Genomic DNA, 24,990 nt, shown 5'->3' with positions numbered 1-24,990 from the left:
AGGCAGGTTCCCAGCATCATCGAGGAAAAACTCCAACCCCAGTAGTGCACTCAAAAAGTCAGAATCCAGTGTCAGCAATAAGTCAAAGGGAGGCAAACACTCCAAAGGTAATGCAAAAGTTATAGAATTCTCTCCCTTAAGTTTTCACTTGTTCAATAGAGAGTAAGAGATAGAGTTCACAAAAATGATGTAGAATTCGTTTTATTTATAATCATCTGTGTAATTTTAAACAATTTGTGACAATGTTTGATGAAATTTTACCTAAGCACCATTTTGACCTTTTTTTAAACTCACTTTGTTTACCAAGTACTTTTTCATCTTTTTATGACCTTTTTTTGAATAATCACAAATTTAAGAATAAACCTGCTTAATTAATGTTTTAACTATTATATTGATCCCGCATTACTTCATGCACTTCTGCTTTTCAATTTGCAATAGAAATAAAGATAAATGGAAAAATTGATTCACGGAAATTAAGATGCATTAAAGTGTTGTTGACATTTGAATAAAAAAAAATGATATTAAGCAAAAACAATTGGACTTTCAGTTTTACAACTTTTTGTGGATCTTTTAAAAATTATTAGATGTCTCCATTGTCCACTTTCTGTATGATATAGCACTAAAATAATCAAGACTTGCTTTTTTATATTACGCTTTTGTCTTTGTTCACACCTAGTACCCCACTGCCATTTTCCCTTTAAAATAAATAGCTTTATTTATCAGAAATGGCCAAAATAACTTTAATGATAAATTTTGTTTGTGGCTTCAAACATGAATGAACAAGGAAAATTTGCAAGAATTAAAAAAGATAATTTAACCCTTTCCTGAATCAGTATATTTCATTTGGATTGCATTAGTTTTGCAATGTTGTTAACATAAATGACCTTTTTTTTTTGCTGTGTTGGTTACCAGCGTTTCCTATAAAAATATATAGACCAGTTGATTTTGACCTGTGTGTACTTAAACCAGTTGATTTTGACCTGTATACCTGTGTATATTTTCCTTGTCCAGTCCATTCATTGACCAATGTTTTCTGTTTTCATTCCTACAGGTCTCCCTTCCTCTAAAAGCTACTAAGTACTGGGTTATCTTTGGTCATCAGAAATAAAGTAGCTCCGATATTTTATAAACACTCTTCTTAGATTGATTTTATAAGATTACTCCTTTTTGTTGAATGCAATTCTTGTGAAGAAATCAATAGGAAAGTTTTGGGCTTGCTTTTTCACGAAAAGTCACTTATTTTGTACATTTATAGCAACAGATAAAAGAAATATCAAACAATATTTAAAGACTGTGATTTATATAGATAAAAAGGTATGACTCCATGCAATGATTTGGAAATGGTAATCTATTTAATATAGTTAAAATGTTAAACTCTGTATTGATTTTGTTTTCATGTTATAAATGATAATAATTAATTGGTGATGGGATATAGTTTGTAGCTCACCTGTGCTGAATAGCTCAAGAGGGCTTTTCTGATCAGCCATTGTTTGCCTCCATCCGTCTGTAAACTTTTTAAGTTTTAACTTCCAGAGAGCCACTGGGCCAAATTTAATCACAGATCGCACAAATCCTATATATATAAGGTGATTCTAAATTGTAAAAATGAAGGGCCAAAATCCCTTCTAAAGGGAATTAATCAAGAACAAGCAAAAGCAGGATTAGGTCATTACAAATTCTTCTTTTCAAGAACCAGAGCGCCAGAAGAGGTGAAACTTGAAGTGGAAGCTTCTTTGGATAGTGTGTATTTTAAATTTTTAAAATCCTCTGCCGGGGATAGGGTGGTGTCACAGTAGGGGAATCAAAGTTTTACAATAAAATATATGAGATTTTTAAAGTCTTTGTTTCAAGAACCACTGGACCAGAAAAGAAAAGGTTCCTGAGGTAGTGTTGAGTGTAAATTATTCAAATCATTGTCTACTGGGTTTAAGTTGGGCCACCATAAATAATCTTTTTTTTTCACATGAGAGAAAAATTGAGAACCACTTGCCAAGAAAAAGTGAAAGCTATGCTGCAAGTTTTTTGAGATGGTGCAAGATTATAAATTTATAGGAAAAAAGGATTAGAATAAGCTTTTTTTCTCAAGAACAGCATAGTCTTGACAAGGCATATTTACAAGGGAGCATCATCTGGCTAACAATATTTAAGGGGGGAGGGGCACAAAAGTTATCAAAATTTTGCATAGGAATACATATAAAGGGGGAAAATATGTGATGAAGAACATGAGGGTCTAAATGATTCAGGTGAGTGTTGTGGTCCATGGGCCTTTTGTTGTGCAGAATGCCGAAATCAGTGTTTAATAAGACAAACAGATACAGCATTTAATGAACAAATATATTTACGAAAAACTGCTTTTTTATGGACAGATTGATTTGTTCAAGGATATGTTTAAAGAATGTGTTCACTTTTTTATTCTTATAAGCCTATTTTCTACCTGGAAACAAAGACATTCAATGTATAACAAATATCATTTTCCATCATATGTACATTGTGGTTGTGAACCTATTTTTGTCCTGTTTATTTTGTTACCCAAATTATGAATAAATTGTTACAGACTATGATGAATCATGAATAAATTATAAATGCAACTCTTTAGTTATGAGGTATTAATGTGAAATCAGTATTCCTGACCTCTTTACAACTTTGTTGCCCACTTTAAAACAAGAGGTTGGATATAAAAAAAAATTACATTAAGTGAATTAAGTAATAAATTTTCCTTTGAAAGAGTCAATGAAATAGAGTACAGAAATTTTACTGGTATAGTTTATGAATTTGGAAAGATTAATTCCTAAGATGACCAGAAAGATGTCCAGTTATAACCCAGGATTTAGTGGCGGTGGATTTTTATCTTGTGTAAGTTTGACCTTAACTCATGCAAACTTGGTATGCATGACTTAGTATGCATGATCTGCCCTGCTGTGCCTCAAGTCTGCATGAGCTGTATCTAAGACAGACTGTTTAACGATTACAAACTTATATATCTGTCCTCTTCTGTCTTGAGCCCATAACGATAACCCATCATATTACCCCCAATAAATGTTCAATATACTCATGCACATACATACATAAACCAATTTCAATATATATATCAATACAAAAACATTCTGATATCATTACCTTTGCATATACCGATACATGTACATTGTTACTTGATATTCATACACTGTGATGAGAACAACTTTTCCTTAACCCCAAATTTCCTCTTATTTTATATCTTTATTATTTTCCCTCTGTATTTTATTGCAGTGTATTGTTATTTTTCCAGCAGGTTGTCAATTTCTCCAGTTATTGTAATGGACTTGACATTTTTTCTGTCTGCATGGCATTGTTTATTTGTTGTCTGCATATTTTTTTTTAAACACTTTAATTTATATCCAAAAGAGAAAGTAAAATATCAACACTTCATTTGCCAGCTTCTTAGGTCACAGTGACAAATTTAAGTTATTAAGAAATGCGGAAGTGCGGGTGTACCAAAGAAAGAGGATTGTGGTTGTGCATGTAGATAGGTATTGTCAAACGTTTACATCAATGTTAACAGTAGTCTTTATCAAGTATTTAACGTCGCAATGAATTTAGATTAAATGTAACATTGGAATAATTGATTATATATTCAAAGGGAAAAGTTTAGAAATTTTGATAACTGCTATTCATGTTTGGTAAAAGGTTAATTATGTAGTGAGGTATTTGTATATATATAAACCAAAAGTAGAACAACTAAATATGGTTTTATCCACATGCAGGTATTTTATATCATGTACATAAATATTAGTCCTTCATAAATCGAAATTTTTTTTGTCTTTTTTTTTTTAATGTTTAAATATTGAATGGCATTGAAACGTACAATTCTTTTTTAATTTGAAACTGTATTACCGGTACACCTAATTCTTGCTCAATATAGACCATTTATTACATCGATAAAATAAGTATTATTTTCAGGAATACTTTGACTGCATTATTTATAATATCTTTTGCCGTTGACAATGGTTGGTCTCTTTTACACAGGTCATAGTGAGGATACAACTCACATCCGCGTGGTAGAACTGGAGCATGACATCACGGGATCCCTGGGGCTGAGTATTGCGGGGGGCATCGGTAGCTCTATCGGGGACTCAGCTGTCATCATTGCCAATATGTCACCCGCTGGACCGGCAGCAAAGTCAGGAAAACTCAAGGTACCAAACATAACATCGTGTACTGTCTGGGGTGTAAATTTGCTGGATCATATTTATATTCTTCCCTGAAGGCCTCATAAAAGCTAGATGCTTATTAGCCTTTGCCTTTTCAATTAGACAAGAGAGCAGAACAATTGGGAAAACACAAATAAAATTGAGTGATTTTGTATCTCTATAACAAGGTTCCCTCAGGTGTTTTGTAGTATGTATCAAAAGTTGAAATGTTTAACTTATGAAATCTTGCAGAGAAAATTTTGTCTAGTAACAATACCTTGTATGTATAGATTGGAGACAAGATCCTGAGCATTAACGACATACAGCTGGACGGCATGTCTCATGATGAGGTGGTCCAGTTACTGAAGAAACCTGGAACCATAAAACTAGCAGTCTCGCAAGGTAAGGAAACCAGTAAACCCCCTGTATCACAAGGTAAGGGAACCAGTAAACTAGCAGTCTTGCAAGGTAAGGAAACAGTAAACCCCCTGTATCACAAGGTAAGGGAACCAGTAAACTAGCAGACTTATAAGGTAAGGGAACCAGTAAACTAGCACTTATAAGGTAAGGGAACCAGTAAACTAGCAGACTTACAAGATAAGGGAACCAGTAAACTAGCAGTCTCACAAGGTGAGGGAACCAGTAAACTCCCTTTATCACAAGGTAAGGGAAAGGTACACATTGTAAAGAATTGGCAGATGAGGTGGTCAGTGGAAGGGGGGGGGGGTCAGTAACCTCCCTGCAAAAATAAAATTCTAATTCTGGTGACACAAGGTATGTAATCCATTCAATCTATAGTGCCCTGATAAACTGTTACATGTACTCATTCTGCAATCAACTTTCAGTGTCACCAACTAGGAGAACAGTCAAATTCGCCATATCACATGGTAAGGTTTGGACTTAAATATGGTTCAGATAAAATCAAATTCAAGACCATGACACATCCTTAGCACTAAAAACCCTGTATCATGAAGATATTTAAAAATCCCTGAACTTAAAAAAGCATTAAAAGACATGACTCACCCTGTCCATTACCATCTCTGATTCATGACAAAACCATGATGCAACTTTAATCATCAAAATCACAGCAACATGTAGAAACACAATGCAGGGCACAGGCATACCCTGAACTACATTTAAAAAGGTATTAAAATAACTTGTCAGGCCATGTACATTGCACACTGAGCCATCAAACTGCACTGCATGCTTTAAAAGTACACAACCAAGACCACCAAACCCGCCATAACAAAACTCAAAAGTAAACACCCCCCCCCCCCCCCCAAAAAAAAAAAAAATTGGAGCAATTCAAATCAGGTAAAGTATTAAAACTATCTCTATCATGGTTATTCAAGAATAAAAATCTTATCTCTGCAGCATTGCTGTTTTTGATTTACAAGTCTGTTATACAGTAAATTTGTTCAATGATTTCAGGAGAGGACACAAGAGTAAGTGTCAGTGGTCGTACGTCGCGGCAGGTCAGTACCGACATGTCACAGGAGTATGCTGAACTTATGGCGCAGGACAACGTGTTCCAAGAAGCCATGGCTCCTGATGAAGGGTATGTTTCAAAAACTTATCTATGGATCCCGGCGTTTATCTGTAATTGTCTTTATGGACCATTTAAGTTAAATAAAGACAAAAAAATGTTATCTGTGTTTTTAAGATTTTTATTAATAATTAAAAGGGTTTAAATTTGTCAAAAATAACCATGCATAATAATTGGTCTTGTATAATTCTATATTCTTCATATGACATTTATTCAGTTCTGATATTGTATGTTATAATTATTACAGACCCCCACCTCAGTGTAAGACCCTCCATCTGAACAAAGGACCAGACGGCCTGGGTTTCTCCATCGTAGGAGGACACGGCAGTCCTCACGGGGATCTTCCAATCTACGTCAAAAACGTCTTCGCTAAGGGAGCTGCTGCCGATGAGGGCAGTCTGAAGCGAGGCGACCAGATTATCTCAGTGAACGGACAGAGCCTTGAGGGCTGCACGCACGACGAAGCAGTGTCCATCCTCAAAAACGCCAGAGGTGCTGTTACAATGACTGTGTTGACTTCATAGAGAAAACACTCCAACTAGTGACAGAGGAAATTCTGGTGTTCAAAACTGGAAACTTTTTTATGCAAGAAACTAGGAATAGTAGAACTGAAATTATTTTATCTTATATTTGTATATATGGTCAATGAAGAAACAAGATAATTTTAGAAACTCTCTAGCTTTCCATTTTGATGTCAGTAATTGCATGTTTTTCTTTTTAAGTCAACAGTGATATTTATAATCTTAATTTTTATTCTATTGTATAAACATTATGTTGATATGTATTACTTAGATTTTATATTATACCAATTACAGAATGTACACATTTTGAAGTGTTTAATATATTAACTACCAGTTTCTGTTTGTCACTTTGCTCTATCATCTGATATCACATTATGCTATATAATCTACATTTATAAACAAGAATGTGTTAATTCATCTTTTCTGTATATTTTAGCACATTGTTTTGAAGCAATTCTTACCAAAAGAAGTGCACATAATTTTGTATTATTATTATTAAAAAAAATTGCAATTAAGAATACTTTGTTGTTAATATTATTGAAGGAGGTGGCATTATAGTTGAATGCCACTACATGTATAATACTAAAATATGTTTCAATTAGGTTCAAGTTTTGTAAACAATACTTTTCTCTCTCAGATGATGTTTATTTGGAGAAATTAGGAAGAGACAATATATCACAAACTGAAATGTATACACATGATATGCAGAGCATACTTTTAAGAGGTTTTGAATATAGTTTTCAATTCATCAAATTTGTTTTGAAATGAATTTTAGGAAGGCATGTATAAAAATCTCATAAATACAGAAAACAGAGCAGATTTGAAAATTGAATTTTTATTTTACACCCTTTACATGTAATGACAACTTGGTAGCTTTATATGGAATAGTTAAAGGTATTTTTTTTAATACTTAACTTTTTTAATTCATGAAAATTGTGATCAAAGAATTGATTCATTTCATGAATGCTACATCATATAAAATTTGTGAATTTAGTGTTGTTGCCAAATAATTTGTGCAACCTGTAAAATGAATTTCTAGGTCACGTTTTTGGACAATTTTGTTGATGCACATTATTGACTTTAATAGTTTAATTTTTGAATGTTTTAATTACTGTTGCTTAATCAAGGCATATTCCATCAAACCAAAATGGAGTCAAGAGTGCTAAATTTGTCACATAACAATCACTTATCATTTTGTCCTTATTTTGTTAAAACATTTGTTATTTCTTTGGTCCAGAAATAAAATACCTGTACAAATAGACAGTGTTATTTTTTTGTTTTTGCTTCAGCTGCTGCAAGAATTTGCCTTTGCCCAAAAGTTCACTTGTTATTGATGTAATCACTGTCTATAAAGCTGTCCACATGTCTCTTAAATTTTCTGCTTTATGACTTATTTAGCTAATAAAATAGGAGAAAAGGAGATATTTAGGTGAAGGGTTATCTCAAGAGTGGAAGAGACTGTGATTTGTATAGTACTTGAATTTACCAAATTTTAAGGTGCATCTTGATTGGAACTTATCAAATTACTTTAGCTCACCTGAACCAAATGCTCAAGTGAGCTCTATAGATTGAAGGGTGTCTAGGGTCCATCTGGAAACCTTCCACTAGGAGGAAGGACCGCTAGGCCAATTCAAACCAAACATGTCTCAAAGTGTCGTTGGGTGAGGAAGATTCACGAAGAGCCCCTATTTTACAGAAAATAAAGAATGAATAAACTTTTAAAGGACGCATCTTTTAAAAAGCTTTTTTTTTAGAGAACCACTGGACCAGATCTACAAAAAATGAAGAAACTTCTGTGAAAGGTTCCTGGCATGTAGAATAGAATTTGTTCATATCAACCCCAGGTAGGATGGGGTCGCAATGGGTGATCAAAGGTTTACATGGAAATGTACAAGAAAAATCCTTTAGAAGAACTGCAGGACTATGATAATCCATTAATCATTCTTTTAACCCCTAGAGGTAGTGCTGAATTATTTTGTTGAAATCACCGCCCAGAGGATAGGGTTTGATCAAAATATGGAATCAAATTTGACATGGGATTTTTAATCAAAGGATTGTTTAAAAATGTTCAGAACTCATTAGAACCTGTTCTTTCCACTTTTGTCAGGAATAGAAAGTACATACACTACCAGGTAAATGGAAATATCTGCCGCAAATAAAATCAAGATGTGTTTGGTAAACACTGATGTATACCCATAATGTCAACTGATGAAAAGTTTTGTTACCTAAAGGAGGGCTTGTCTAAATGAATTTACCTGTGAAATATGAAAGCACTCACCATTCAAATGTATATGGCCCAGGTTAAATTTTTATTTTAAAAAATGTGGGTCAAAGTTCAAGATCAAAGACTCAAATTAATGGTATGCAGGGGAAGGCATTGTCATAAAAAACACACAGGTGAAATAAAGCCCAAGTACCAACAGTTCAAAAGTAATGGCCAAGGATAGAGTTTTTTCAAAAGTAGGTCAAAAAGTCAACAGGTAAAAATTGTTATCCAACCAAACGAATATATCTGTGAAATACGGAGGCTTTTGTTCTAACTGTTCAAAAATTCTGAGGTTAAAGTTTTATTTTAAGTGAGTCAAACTTAAGGGTAAAAACTATTTATACCCAGGGAAAGGTCTTGTCATAATGAATACACATGTGAAGTATGGAAGCTCTAGGACCAACTGCTCTAAAGATAGGTCAATTTTAAAGTGTGGTAAATTCTATGAAAAAAAGGTCAAACTTCAAGTCAAGAGGTCAAATGTGGCGGTATACAAAGAAAGGCCTTGTCACAAGGAATACTCATGTAAAATATGAAAGTCGTATCAGCTCCAACCCATCAAAAGTTATGTGCAAAGTTAGCCTTTTGTGGAAAAACAGAAAAAACAAATTGACGGACAGGGCAAAAACTAAAAAAAAATTCTCTCTCTCAGAAAGAGGGAGTTGGATGGGGTGGGATAGCAACCACTTGTTTTTAAACATTTTTAACATTAAAAATATTACCAGACACTAGAAACAAAAATATTTTTTCATCTGTGTTAAATGAGCTAAAGAGGCTTCACGACCTCTTGAATTAAGGTCCTACCCTACACCAAATTTACCCATAGAAAACCCACTAGTTAAAAGCCCCCGCCTTTAATTAATGTTGCGACATCTCATTTACGAATTCAAAGTAAAACTTTTTCCACAGTGGACTAGAACTAGTGGAAATGACATACATCTATAAATTCTATAATTATGATTTCTTGAGATTAGAGGTGGGAGTATTTCTCCTGTTCCCTTGTCCAGAAATACCCGATGTTAGTATTTTTTTTAGTTTGCCTAAAAATATCCAGTAACTTGGTGCAGGTCAGCCCATTTGGTAATTAATTTTCTTGTTAAATAAAGCCTTAAAAAATCAAAAGGCAAAAATAAAAAACGGGATTTGAACAAACTCAACAATTCATTTCGGAGGCGGGAGATAACTCTATTTACATTCTATTAAAAATAGAGGGGGAGGGGGTTGACGAGAAAAGCGAGGATGCAGATGACGGGAGGTGGAACAACCGGCCTTTTAATGAAATTTCTTTTCTAAATCAAAAGAAAAGAATATAATTGGAGATAACAGTTTGGACTTTTAATCAACTAGAAATAATGACAATTCAAATTAAGCTTAAGCTTATTTAAGGTATTGTTTATTATTATATTTCTGTACATGTGAAAATGTTTCCTATATAAAGTTCAGAAGGTAAAATGACTATTTTTCATAGTCTGAAAATTTCCACGCATAGAAAGCTATAACCCGGGGCATAGCATTTTTGATATCCACCCTCGGAAGATTTTCATGCCATTTTTCCCGCCAATTTGGATTTCAATCGATATATCAACAGACTTAGAAATTATAATATACATCAGTATAATAAAACACTTATCTACTGTTTGTCATGTGATGGGGATGGATACATGTAGCTCTTTTATCAAACCCTTGACAGGAACTATTCCCCTCGGGCAAGCCCTCGGGGAATAGTTCCTGTCGTGGGTTTGATAAAAAGAGCTATATCCCACTCACAACCAGTGGATAAGTGTATAATAAAGAAATATATACAAAGATTTTGAGAAATCGTGTAAACAGTTTTCTTGATCGTTCAGTTTTGAAAAATTAAGGTATTTCTGCCCTTGTGTGATGTCGTGGGTTTTTGCAAAATATCCAGTAGAAATATATATTTTGAAAGAGTGCTTTTTAACAGATGTAATGAAAACTATTGTTTAGTAAAAAAAAAAAATTAAATGAAAATTTCCTTTAATCAATTATTCAATCTTCTAAAAATTTTCCTAAGGGCAGTAACTCCACATCATGTATTTTCATTCAGGAAATTATTTAACTTCTAAAGTAGAATGTTTTACCTGATATTCATAATTCAAGCACACTAAGAAAGTACTTGACAATTATTTTGGAACTCTTACCTTAAACAGTTAAACAATCGAATTTCCAAATTGTATTAAACGAATTTCTAAATTGTTCAAACAATTTTATTCATCGTACAAACGAATCTCTAGATCAAACAAATTTTTAAATTGTCTCTGATCGTCTAAATCGTATTTGAACGAATTTCTAAATCGTTCAAACGATTTCAGAAATCGTACTGTAAAGTTGTAAACGAATATCTAAATTAATCAAACGAATTTCTGAATCAGACAAACACATTTCCGAGTCATTCAATTTTATTTATTTTTCCTGCAAAATTGAAATGACACTAGTTCAGCTTTTAGACTAGGTTTCCGCATCTCACACTAAGAGGGTGACCTCGGCTATGGTTGATTTCCTAATTTTACACACACTTTTACTCTAAAACCAAAATGAAAACGGACGATGTTTCCGGATACAGTTGGTCAGGCGTTAGGCCTAGGTTATTGATCAAAATTCGATGGACACTGGCCAGTTTCACATAAATCATGTGAACATTTCTATGGATTTTTGTTTAGGATATTGAATGAGTAACCATTTGGTGTTGGCGAAACATGGCATATGATAAATTGAAAGGTCTGTATACAACAGTTTCATGAGGAATGTGAAATTTTGCAATGATGATTCGTACGTGTGTTTTTAACGTTTCTCAAACACGACTAAGTGTTTTCTTACATGCATAAAGGGAGTAAAATACATGTCCTGCATAATGTTGAAATGAAATATATTATTTAAATTAATGAAAGTACTCTGGTGATAAAGGCCTACCTAAGGGAGATGGAAAGGGCGAGGTATATCAAGGTATCCCGCCCACCCCCAGGGACAAATCCAGGTTTGTGCTGATAGTCAGGGACTCGGGGAGCGTAAAATGCAAAAAATGGTATATTATTTTCGTTTAAGGTAGTAAAACTGTGCTCTCTGAGGCTAAGAGAAGATACCTTTAGAAAAAATACACTATGCAAAGAATTGAAATATAACAGAGAACACTAGGACCTATATGAAAGTAAAATGTGTGTTTTGGGTTCCTTTATTTAGTAGAGACTATGGGGAAATAACAGAAAAACCAAGAGATAGAGTCATTAAAGGCGGGGAAATTCCCCAGCCTCCACTGTCTCGGGGACAACCCGGTTGTTGTGACAATTCAGTTATCTCCCTGTATATTGCAATTGTAAACCCATTTTGCCAAAAATTTAAGTTCAGATAAACTTTCTGGAATAACGTTAAGGACCTAGCTTCCTTTTAATCCAATCAACAAATGTTAAGTATTTTATTAATTGATTCACTTAATCAGTAAAAATTTCTGTTTTTACAGTCATAAAATTTGAATTAGACAGACAAAGATGGAGAGTTAAAAAACATCTGAATAGGGCAGAAATTTGGATCATCCAGTCAAAAAGTGGGTTATGTTTCGAAGTAAACTAGATAATAGATCTTCACCTGCTGTATACATACAATCCATATGCATGTAAATACATATTATATCCAGATATCTTTGATATCTATGATATCTAGCCCATGAAAGCTCAAAATCTTATTTCCAATGTTGTCCTTTGCTGTGTGTTGGATGTTGGCATGAGGGCTTCATTTCTGTGGGATGAAACTGTCATGGGGTACTCAGATAAAAACAACATATCCAAGCTGGATCCCCTTTACCCTCTCACATATACAACCTTTGCCACCAATCACATGGATTGAACTTGGATTGCAGCAGTGAAAAGCGAGTGCGCTAACCAGATCAGATGAAGTAAAAATTATAAGCATACAGTGTGAAAAAGACCCAGGCTGGCAGGGTTCTTTGGCTCGCTCCCTCTATCTCTTTTTTAGATGAAATTATAATTAATCCAATTGTATTTTTTAGTTGCTACATTGTTTAAATCAAGTTCTAACATTAAAATTTCTCAGTTTGCATATATAATTTTCAAATAAGACAATGAAAATTAACTTGTATTGTATCATGACACATAGTACATGTAAATACAATATGTGTATCATGAGACCTAGCGATCAATATGATTGATGTATCACTGTATTGTTACACCTCTAACTAAAACTGCCTTTGAATATTATTATTTCTCTCTTTTTGCTCACTCTCACTCACTTCTGATTGTAATTTGTATTAAGGAAAACTTCTGAAAACTATATAATTTAAGGTTATTAAGTAGGTAGAATCCACAAAGTATTTTTGGTCTTAGTTGTAAGCTCTCTTTTAATAGTGGCCCCAGGTCATCCAGCTCTCCAATGAAAATCCCCTTCATGAGGTCACTGAAGGGTAAATAGAAGACAGGATTGAGATTTAAATTAACAGTAAACCCTTAGGAGTTATGCAGCATCGAGCATAAATATATACATTAAAGCTGAAAGATAAAGGATTGAGGTTTTCTGATCACTCATTGTCTATTATCCATCCATTCAAGTTTTCTGTGGACCTACTGTAAAAGCACAAATATTCGTGGGGGATTACATTTAGTTTATGTCATTGTTAACAATTATAAGCAAAATTAAATCCCACACGAAATTTTATTTGACTATATATTGAATAAGGTTACTTTCAAAACAAGGAAATTAAATGCCAATGCCAAGGAAACTATTTTTGATGACAAGTTAACGAAATTTTATCCCCACGAAAATTTGTGCTTCTACAGTATTTTAGATTTACTTTTTAAATCTAAAAAGAACGTAGAATTAATTTGCAAAGTTTGTTGTGTGATTTCTTCTTAAATTTTGAACAGCTTAATTAGCAGCTAGAACTCAGTAAGGCCAAGCTTAAAAAATTCTTTGTTTGCAGTTGCTGACCTATAATTTTTTGAGGGGTAGGTAACGAGGCATTCTTTTTTTAAATTCAGTTTTTGGATGTTTGTTAGATAACAAATAAGGCCAAGCTTAAAAAATTCTTTGTTTGCAGTTGCCGACCTATAATTTCTAGACTGGGTAGGTAGGTAGGCATTCTTTTTTTTTTTTTTTGGTAAAAAATTGTTTTCAGATTTTTTTTAGATAACATAAAATAAAGTTTTTCGTAGGCCTACTATACATGAATAAGCTCCACTCTTGGTGTAAACTACTGTCAGATTGATAAAGACAAAAATTGACAATGTCTGAATGAAACACTTTCAATATCCTGAAAAATTTGAAAAGAGGATAATATTACAAAATGGCTAAAAAAAAGTTTGGGTTGGGTGCATTTTCAGTGGGTCGGTAGGCAACTGCAAACAATTAATATTTTACTTTAGGCCTAATAGAGCTTTTCATAAGCCTACTAACCAAGAATAATCTTCACTGTTATATAAACCACAGATTGATAAAAACAAAAACAAAAATTAAACAGTTTTAATATCCCAAAATTATTTTTAAAAAATATATAAATAACAATATGGCTTTAAAAAAGTTTGGGTCGGGTGAATTTTTAGTGGGTGGGTATAAGCAACTACAAACAAATAAATTTTTATTTTAGGCCGAACAGTTTGCTAAAATCAGGATCAATTCCTACATAACACATGTATACAAAAATTTTTTTTTTCTCCGTATCTGCAAAACCATGTCAGTTACATTGATATTGAAGCATCTCCATGGTGTTTTGATTCAGAGACCTCTTTTGGTTTACCGGTTATAATGGGGACATATTAATATGGTATCACAATTTTTCAAAGGAATTTAGAAATCTTTTCAAAATCTTCTCAAGAACAACATGGTAAAAGTAACTCAGTAAAGTGTTGTGACTCTTAGGTCTATTTTTGTTGAAATTTTATTCTTTCAAATAAGATACTAATAAATTATTATTTTTTATTGACAGAAAACTATGAGAGAGCTCAACGAATATACAGATATTTCTTCAGTGAAGAGAGAAATATCTATCCATTTTACATTCCTGCATTTATCTATATTTTCTTACTTCTCTTGCGTAAGTATGAAGAGTACATATTATACATGTATGCTAATTGTATTTTGTTTAAGTGACATACGTGAACATAGACAAAAGATAAAAGAATAGCATAGCATTGGCTTGGAAAATTTGGATATATACAAACAAAACGGTTTTGAACTTTATATTTCTTATCAAACCTATAATTCAGGAAGAAATATCTTGAGCATTAAAGAATTTGATATATTTTTATGGTTACACACAACTTTGCTAGCCAAGGGTCAGATTCGTTTACCCTCATCTTAGGGGAGATGAGGGTAAACGAATTGGACACTGGCTAGAAAAGATGGGTTTCATAGTCATTATTGGAACCATGCATAGTCTACTGTAAAATCACTTATTTTCGAGGGGTCTAATTTTTCGTGGTTTAGAGAAAAAATATGGATTCAAGGGGATTTAATTTTGAAATGAAGAATTGTTTTAAAAATAGTTATGTGACATTTTATATTTCATGGTGGACATAAATTCGTGGGTCTCTTCATACCTTGAAAAGAACAAAAATTAACACCCCCACCCCACCCACCCCACGAAAATCAGTGATTTCACAGTATTAATGCTACTGAATTTTTTGCAAAAAAAAAAAAAAAAAAAGAAAGAAGGAAAAATATTGTAATCTGAAAAAAGTTAATCAACTGAACTTGACATTTCAGATGCATTATGGGATAACATTCCAGATTACTGGAATAGCGTGTATACACAGGTCAGTGCTTATAAACGATTCTCACTTCCGCGCATACTGTGTTTCTTCTTGATTATTCATGTAGTGTACATAAATATTCCTTGATTGAAAATTTGCTTCAAACACATATTGCTTTAATTTTTGCCAAGGTGCATGAAAATTTTTGAAAACTAAATTAGTTTTACTATACAAAGGATTTCATTAGCTGAGGTTTAATGTACAATTTTTCAGCCTACCTTTCCCGAGGTTCCACCTCCCATGTTAGAATACTCAAGTGCTCAATATCCTAACGAAATCACGGTTGTGACAGCTTATTTTAACCTTGGAGATTTTCAGAAGGGTCCAATAAATATTTTTACACAAGACATGTACAAGCAGTGGATGTCTGCATATTCTAAGCTCAACAACAGCGTCATTGCATTCACTGATTCTGAGGACATAGCCAGACTTTTCAGACAGGAAAGGACTAAACATTTTGCAGAGACGTTAACCCAAGTCCATGTTGTCAAACGAGATGACTTTTGGGCATTTAAACTCGCTCCTAGAATCAAAGATATATACTCAGAGCCAGATTATCCCAAATTTCCACCAAATACTGTGAACGAATATTACTCTTGTGCAATGCATATAAAGTATGAACTTCTAGAAATTGTGATTAAGAAAAAGCTCCATAGGACTAGATACTTATCATGGGTCGATATAGGTTACTTTCGGGAGAAAATGAATAAGATTTACAAACTTGAGCCCCCAGATAATTTGAAGGAGGGCCATATTGCATATACCCAGATTCATCCATTTTATGAGTACATGCAGCCAGAGGATATAATAAAGAACAATGCTGTGTGGATAGCTGGAGGTTTTATCTTAGGAAAACCAGAATACCTCATGATCATGATTGAAGATTATCGGAAAGCTGTGGAGGACTTGATTTCTAAACGTTTGATGGACACTGATCAGCAAGTCCTGTATATCCTGTATTCTCAGTACTCCGACGTCAAACCCAGGGTACCAGTTCAAACAATTTACCACTTGTGTAGGTGTAACTGGTTCTTCCTTGGGGAGCTCTGTCGGGATACATATGATCGACAATTTAGACCATTTTTTCCTTTGTTGAACTTTTTATCTTACTTAGTGTAAACTTTGCCTGTTTTATAAAGTTTGCGTCCTCAACAACTATGGTGCATATAAAAGATTAGACTCTCTTTGGTTTAACTCCAGTGTTTTAATATAAAAGAAAAATAATTTTATCAACAAATATAATGAGACTTTTTTTAAAAAAAAAATGATTTCAGAATATACAGTGAATCTTGTCTAATCTTGATGTTGTGTATTCCAGAATCTTGTCTAATATGATATAAATTTTAAGTCCCTTGCAGAAAATTCACTTGTTTTAAATACTTGTATTGTCAAATCCAGAAAGATGTCATACCCAGCCATTTTCTTTGGAACAAGTGGTGTTCAGCATAGACAAGTTTTACTGTACATGTATTACTATATACCGGTATACAATATATACACACATGACAAACCTGTGTTTTACTGCGTACAGAGCAGACAAGTTCATGCATAATATGATTCCAAAAGTCCTTGTACATCTTGTAAATGGTAAATTTACCCTGTGTTTTGTTTTCCATAGGTTAAACTTTCCTGGGTAGTTGTATTTAAAAGTGGATGAATTAGTCAGATTAAAATTTGAAATTTTTTACATGTAAAAGTAATCATGAATTGTTGAAGACCTAGTCAATTTTTTTAATGAAATGATTAGAAAGAGATGATTTGGATTCCTGTACATATTTCTTGTTTATGTTGTTGTGTGCTCAACTTGTTTCAACATTCCTTTTGTTCCAATTTATTTCTTAATATTTATAAAAGTAGTCAGGCATTGGGTCTTCCCTATATTTTAAATTGGGTATAAATATTGTGATATACATGTACATGTATGTATTTATATTGTAAATTCATTGCTTCCCATTGAAAGCAACTATTTGATAATGTCCTAAAATGTTAATAGGGTACATGTACGTATGAAATGTGTTTACTTTTACTTATATATGATCTTGATCTCATATTTTCTGATATTTTAATTTAGCTCACTCTCTCAAACACATTAATAGTCCCTCAATTTTTTTTTTCAAGATTTGGACAACCATTTTGAATTGAATCACACTTTATATATGTCCCAATAGGTCTGTTTGCCTTTTCATTAGCATTTTTGTGTTTGGATGAAAACTTTTAAAATAATATGAGGCCCAAGTAAGGCTTAGAATATTCCAACCTTGTCAGCTGATGCATTTTTGGTAGAAGCAGGTGTGTCAAACTTTAATAATAGGTTGCTATGATCTTCTGTGATAAGATGCTATGAACAAATATGGTGAAACCCATACCTGAAAAACTAGTAGACTTAGAATCATCAAACCTGGTTGTCTTCAAATTGACCTTGTCCTCTTATTTTCTTTTGCTGATGTTTTAATTAACTTTTTTTTATCCAAGACAATAAAAGATTATTTTAAATAACTTAACAGACATGGATAGATGGTGGGGAAAATTTTTAAAATTTTAATCACACCATTATTTTACAAGCTAAACTTATATGACCTTGACCTTTACCCTCCATACTTAGTTAATGTGAAGGTCATTTAAATGTAAAAATTCTTCTGGGGATTATTTTGCAATGTTTAATAATCAGTTTCATCAGAGTATAGAAGAAATTTTAACACTCTAACATTTAGCTTTCCTGTTGAAGCCTGTCTATATTATTTATATCGAAAATAAATTGCTGTTCCATAAAACAGGCATGTTCTGAACAAAACTTTATTTAGGACTTTTTTTATATATACATTTTATGATTTTCTTGTACAGCACCTGTACAAAGTGTTCAACATATCACCATACCAGTTCTCAAGACTAGTCCCATTGCATAAATATTTTACTATTGGACTTGGATCATTTTTCCCAAGTTGAATTTTCTCTTTAATGGGAAGATACTATAGTGTCTGATGTCAGGAGAATTCCACATTCACTCTATTTTTGCTTTGATATATAGTGACTTTAATATTCCCATGTGCAATTACATGTTCCTATGTCAAAATTATTGTTTGTGAATCAAATTCCCCTTTTGAAAAATGATCTGCATTCAGCCCTGTATGTTTTTGACTATGAATGTATTTAAGTCTTGTGTATATAAGCATTATTTTGTGTTTTTTCTCAAAATGTTATTTTAAACACTGTAATGAAATATTAAATGTTTTAATGCATCATTATTTTAAAGATCTTTTTTGGAAAAAAAACATGTATTTGAGTATGTATATTTAATAGTTTGCTCTTTGCTCACAAAATATTACATAAATCTGTTCAATGTGATTTTAACCATGGTTTTAATTTTGAGGAGAGGGAGGCATAAATATTCTATTAAAAATTTCCAAATACAATAAACACGTACATCTTGACTTTTAGCTGACCTAAGCCAAGGGCTCAAGTAAGCTTCTCGGATTGAAAAGGGTTTGACAACCATCTTTTTAGCTCACCTGAGCCTAAGGCTCAAGTGAGCTTTTCTGATCGAAATTTGTCCGTTGTCTGTCGTCGTCGTTGTAGTTGTTGTCGTCGTAAACTTTTCACATTTTCATCTTCTTCTCAAGAACCACTGGGCCAATTTCAACCAAACTTGCTACAAAGTATCCTTGGGTAAAGGGGATTCAAGTTTGTTCAAATGAAGGGCCATGCCCTTTTCCAAGGGGAGATAATTATGAATTTGAGAAAAATTAATTGCATTTTTAAAAAATCTTCTTCTCAAGAATCACTGGGCCAGGAAAGTTGAAACTCATTTGTAATCATCCTCAGATAGTGTAGATTCAAGTTTGTTCAAATCATGACCCCCGGGGGCAGGGTGGGGCCAAAATGGCCGATCAAAGTTTTACATAAGAAAAATAAAGGCAAAATCTTTAAAAATCTTCTTCTCAAGAACCACTGGGCCAGGAAAGATGAAACTCATGTTGAATCATCCTCAGATAGTGTAGATTCAAGTTTGTTCAAATTATGACTACCGGGGTAGGGTGGGGCCAAAATGGCCGATCAAAGTTTTACATAGGAAAAATATAGGAAAATCTTTAAAAATCTTCTTCTCAAGAACCACTGGGCCAGGAAAGATGAAACTCATGTGGAATCATCCTCAGATAGTGTAGATTCAAGTTTGTTCAAATCATGACCCCTGGGGGTAGGGTGGGGCCAAAATGGCCGATCCAAGTTTTACATAGGAGTATGTAGGAAAAATCTTTAAAAATCTTCTTCTCAAGAACCACTGGGCCAGGAAAGATGAAACTCATGTGGAATCATCCTCAGATAGTGTAGATTCAAGTTTGTTCAAATCATGACCCCTGGGGTAGGGTGGGGCCAAAATGGCCGATCAAAGTTTTACATAGGAGTATATAGGAAAAATCTTTTATAATCTTCTTCTCAAGAACCATTGAGACAGAAAAGATGAAACTCATGTGAAATTATCCTCAGGTAGTGTAGAATCAAATTTGTTCAAATCATGACCCCTGGGGGTAGGGTGGGGCCAAAATGGCCGACCAAATATTCTCATAGGAATACTTTGGAAAACCTTTTAAAATCTTCTTTTCATGTACTTCAAAGCCATGATTAGTAATATTTATGTAGAATTATCCTCAGGCAGTGTAGATTCTAGTTCTTCCAAATCATGATATGTGCTTTTTCCTAGCTGATGTTCTCAGGTGAGCGCTGTGGCCCCTGGGCCTCTTTTTTTAATGTACTATGTAGTATCTACCCGGTACTTAAAACTTTCCACATTTTCAACATCTCTAGAACCACTACATCACTTTCAAGTTTGTTCAATTCATGACCTTAGGGGCTAGGACTATGATGCAAAAAGAGATCAATTTTTATATTCAATTTCATATTAAAAATCCTCTCAAAGCATCAGGGCAACAAGAAGTCATATTGATTGATTTGCAGGCATGTAGAGTACATGATGTACATTTTTATTTCAATTTTCACATTAGTGGCTAGTAAGGGGGTCACAACTAAGAGTCATATTGATAAGATAATATACAATGATGGACTTCTGTGTACATGTAGGTCTATATGTGGTTATTATATTTAAGCAACCAAGTTTGCAAGGTTGCTGTCATTTTGTGGCTGAGAATCATCAAACTTTCCCAGTAGTCGCATTTTCTGTCCTTGGAGTGTGTCAACCAATTAGGTCACTGAAACCTACTTGTGGAATTCATAACTACGTACTAGTATTTTAATTGTTTCAGATAATTGGTTTAGAATCATTAAACTTTGTCAGTTGATGTATTTTGGTCCTTGGAATGTGTCAACTAAAAAGGTAGATCACAATGACCTTAACTTTTGGAATATTAAGGCAATATCTAAATATTGCAAATGATAATAAGATTAGAATCATCAAACTTATCTTATCAGGTGATGCATCTTGGGTCCTTGGAGTGTGGCAGCTTAAAAATTAGGTCACTGTGACCTACTTCTGGAATTTGTATAATTAAATATTTTAGATACTAATTGCTTGAAATCATCAAACTTTGTCAGTTCATGCATCTTGGGTCCTCAGAATGTGTCACAACAAGACGGGTCATATGGTGACCTGCTTTTGGGATTTAAGAGCAATATCTAAATATTTCTAATAATAAGAGGCTTAGAGTCATCAAACTCTGTCAGTTTATAATAAATATTGGGGTCTCAGAATATATGGTTCAAAAAGCAGATTACCCTGACCTATTTTTGGAATTTCATAACTGTGTCAGAATATTTAAGATAATAAGGGCATCAAACTCTGTCAGTTGATGCATCTAGGATTCTTGAAGTGTGTTTACCAAATGAAGTTGGGATGATCTACTTATGGATTTTCAAGCCTTTTCTAAATATGAAGGATACTATGGGGTTTAAAATAAAAGTCAAGGTTGTACAATTTAATCAGAAGAGCTCAATTTTTACTATAAAATTTGTTGAGCGCAGGCCTGTTCCAGAATAATATTTACATTTATTAAATGATCAGGAATTTTGGTGCTCTCTGATTGGTGTAGAAGCCTTTTCCTGAGATGTACCTCAGAGTGAGTTCACCTCATATGAGGTTTATTCAGGTTTTCCCTCTTGACCAACCATAGATTTGCTTATATTTTTTTTGACCAATCAGATTGCGTGTTTCAAAGCATGTTTGGGTGTGAATGTAAACATGTCAGACGCCAGTTTCAAGGAGATTAAACGCTTTTGAAAGAAAATGGATGAGTATTTATTGTTTAATAATACTGTTTTCCATTTTTAACTACTAGTTGTTAAGCTGTTGAAGTATAACAATATGTGAAAAGTGTTGTTACACTTTGCATTTTATTATGAGTGTTTATATTTGATGGAGACATGAACAAAGTGTCAAAAGTTTTGTAAAATTCCTAATCATTTAATGGTTATTGACTTTTGAATTCAGTCTGCTCATGACTATACAGACCTGGTCAGGTTTTGGTTAACCTCAGCCTTTGGCCTCGGTCAACCAATACCTGACCAGGTCCGTATAGTCATGAGTAGACCTCATCAAAAGTCAATAATTGTATAATATCATTGATATTATCATTCCACACATGATATCAAAATATTGAGCTGGAGTGACTTTTACTCAAAATATTGACATTATATACACCATTTCTCTAGAAATGGAAATTTTGATGGCTTATGAAAATATTCAGTGCTTTGAAGTCTGCATATATCATGATATATCCCCCTGTATTAGAAGATAATGATAATATTTCTCCATCAAAGTTTGATTTGGGGGCAAATCTTGGTCATTACCGTATAAAGTCCTTTACGGAAAGTTCGCGCAAGTTAAGTACAGTCATCGGGCACCTGCACTAAAAGACTTTAAAAATATACTTGTGGTTCCGAATTTAATTTAAACTAAACAAGCGTTGTGTTTTTATAATTACGTATGTATGACTGTGACACAAATTCATGCACAGAAAAAAAATCGTTATCATGCCAGTTTTACAACACCTCTTTTGAAGACGTAGATTACATCGAAAAGTACTGTTAGTTATTTAATATCACTACCGGCGTCCCATAAACGTAAGAGATAACTCGACCCCCTTTACATAGTTTTGTATAAATTAAATTTCAAGATGGACATAAAGTTTATACCGGCTGAAGATGTTAAGAAGGTGCTACGTTACAAAGATCTCATACCGCAGATGGAATCGGCTCTAAAGAAATTTTCAAGTAAATCCATCGAGCAACCAGTAAGATCGATCGTCAAAGTGAAAGAAGTAAATGGGTAGGCCTGAATATTTTTTTTATGATTAAGCACGTTCAGGGTAGTACCACTTGTGTGTTTAAACATTGAGGGTATTAATGCAGAAATATCTCGACCTGGGAAATCATCCCCAAAAATACGATGAACCGTTCGCGTAAATATTTTATGAATGATATCACCAACATTGTTCAAGCCGCTTAACCCGAAACAAGCACAAATTTTCTTACACAATAAAAGTACTTCATTACATAGATAATGTATAAAAAGAAAGTATAAGATTGATTTAATAGTTTATTACAACAATCCTTACATGGAAAACGCAGATCAAAAACCTTATTGACAAACAGTAGTTCCTGACGGGTAACACGAATCACCGGAATGCCCGTAATCACCGAAATGCCCCTAAAAATCACCGAAATGCCCATCAAAATCACCGAAATGCCCTTGCATATGTTTTTACATGATGTTTTTCATAAAAATTAATGCCTAATTATTTTAGTAAAGCATAACTGACGATAAAATTAATTATTTTCATGTTTTGTGCTAAAGCGTATCATACTACAAAGGGCGATAACTCGTTTTTGGTGATGAACTTCTAAGATGTGAAGTCTACGATGTTTTTAGAAATCAAGAATGTACGTAAATAATATTACAAACAGAATTTTCATTGATATGAAAAATATGATTTATGTTTAGAATATATTTAAAAAGAAAATAAAAAATTAAAAAAAAGACTATTTTGGCACGTGCCTTTAATCAGTGAGAGTTATCTTTCTTAGATATTGTAACATGTACAATTCTCTGTCCAAATAAGAATACTTACGCTAAAATTATGAAATTTTTATTCGGTATCTAAGCTCTAGAACAGTTAAAATCATCAATATTTATAATTTTTTTGTTTATATATTACAAAATAAGGGGCATTTCGGCGGCATTTCGGTGATTACGGGGCATTCCGGTGATTCGTAGTACCGGTTCCTGACGGAAGTTAAGATCTGTTGTGAAGTCAATTTTGAAAAAAATAAGTTTATCGGATATATCTAATAATGAAGATAATTCAAACCCGAGTATTTTTTTTCTCTATTATAAGAAGCTTTAGTCATAATAATACATCTTTTAAAAATTAAGAAATATTAATTGAATATAATCCATAGTAATTTTTATATTAATATGAATATTTAAAGAATAAAGGAAGATAAGATATTTTAAATGATTTTTTTTTAAAAGAGCTAAAATATTATCCGTGTGCAGGTTATATATATGGACTTTGTTGTGAAAAAAAAATGCTCGGGTTCGTTCTTCATGAGATAAACATGTAAGCGATAAATTTGATTTTTCGAAGGTGTCAACAATAATCAACATAGGATTATTATGTTCCCCAAACGAAGTTGGGGAACATATTGTTTTTACTCTGTTTCTTATTATTATTATTATTATTATTATGTTCCCCAAACGGAGTTTGGGAACATATTGTTTTTACTCTGTTTCTTATTATGTTCCCCAAACGGAGTTTGGGAACATATTGTTTTTACTCTGTTTCTTATTATGTTCCCCAAACGGAGTTTGGGAACATATTGTTTTTACTCTGTTTCTTATTATTATTATTTTTTTTCTTATTTGTTCTCCGGTACTTTTTTGTCCGCGAGTGTTCTCAGAAACTGTTCATCCAACTGAGCTAAAACCTTTTTAGGGTTAATAGGTGTGTAGTGTAGGTGTGCGGAACGAAGGTCATTTTGCGCGCATACGCATGCACGTGCGTGCGCGTGAAATGAGTGAATTGACTGATATATTTAATATGGATGTAACTTCTATATTTTTTGATGAAATGTTTTGAAACTCATTATATAAGGATATATAAGATGTATAGATATGATGACATGGTCAAATTTGCATGAACTCACGCGCATGCACGTGCGCTTTGATCTGATTGGCTGAAACAAAAACCTCAATATCTTTTTTGTTTTTCGATGAAATGCTTTGAAATTTACAACATAGTCATACATTAGGATTCCCTACAATATGATATATAAAAATTTTCGTGAAATCACGTGCATGCACGTGCGCTGCAATCTGATTGGCTGAAACTTTAAATGACTATTACTCCCTTGGTATCCAACCAAACATGATGGGATTTAGAACATAGAAAGACATAAAGGACTCCTACAAGATGGTATGGTCAACATTTACATGCATGCACGTGCGTGCACGTGCGCTTTGCTTTGATTGGCTGAAACAAAAATCTCAATATCTTTTCTGTTTTCTGACAAAATGCTTTGAAATTTAAAACATAGGCATACTTTAAGAAGTCGTACAACGTGATATATAATAATTGTCATGAAAACACGCGCATGCACGTGCGCTGCAATCTGATTGGCTTAAAATTTAAATGGCTATAACTCCCTTGTTTTTCAACCAAACAAGATGGGATTAAGAACACAGACAGGCATAATGGACACCTACAAG

The 24,990-nt window shown here is 33.2% G+C and overlaps 2 protein-coding genes across 2 annotated transcripts; both read left to right on the top strand.

Annotated features, from left to right (window-relative positions):
• The first annotated feature begins 7 nt into the window (after positions 1-7).
• LOC134268594 (multiple PDZ domain protein-like) lies at positions 8-7,492 on the top strand. The gene is made up of 5 exons (XM_062750855.1): positions 8-107; positions 4,003-4,172; positions 4,457-4,568; positions 5,598-5,724; positions 5,960-7,492. Exons 2-5 carry the CDS (start codon positions 4,131-4,133, stop codon positions 6,234-6,236), a joined length of 558 nt encoding a protein of 185 aa, XP_062606839.1. The 5' UTR covers positions 8-107; positions 4,003-4,130; the 3' UTR covers positions 6,237-7,492.
• A 3,576-nt stretch (positions 7,493-11,068) lies between these two features.
• Positions 11,069-18,517, top strand: LOC134268593 (uncharacterized). Its single transcript, XM_062750854.1, has 4 exons — positions 11,069-11,238; positions 14,450-14,557; positions 15,229-15,278; positions 15,489-18,517. Exons 1-4 carry the CDS (start codon positions 11,217-11,219, stop codon positions 16,392-16,394), a joined length of 1,086 nt encoding a protein of 361 aa, XP_062606838.1. The 5' UTR covers positions 11,069-11,216; the 3' UTR covers positions 16,395-18,517.
• Positions 18,518-24,990: the final 6,473 nt, after the last annotated feature.

Source organism: Saccostrea cucullata, unplaced genomic scaffold (genome assembly GCF_032062105.1).
Source record: "Saccostrea cucullata isolate Sc308-1 unplaced genomic scaffold, CSIRO_AGI_Scuc_v1 ctg9162, whole genome shotgun sequence".
NCBI classification, from domain to species: Eukaryota; Metazoa; Mollusca; class Bivalvia; order Ostreida; family Ostreidae; genus Saccostrea; species Saccostrea cuccullata.
This window is presented reverse-complemented; position numbering and strand designations above follow the sequence as displayed.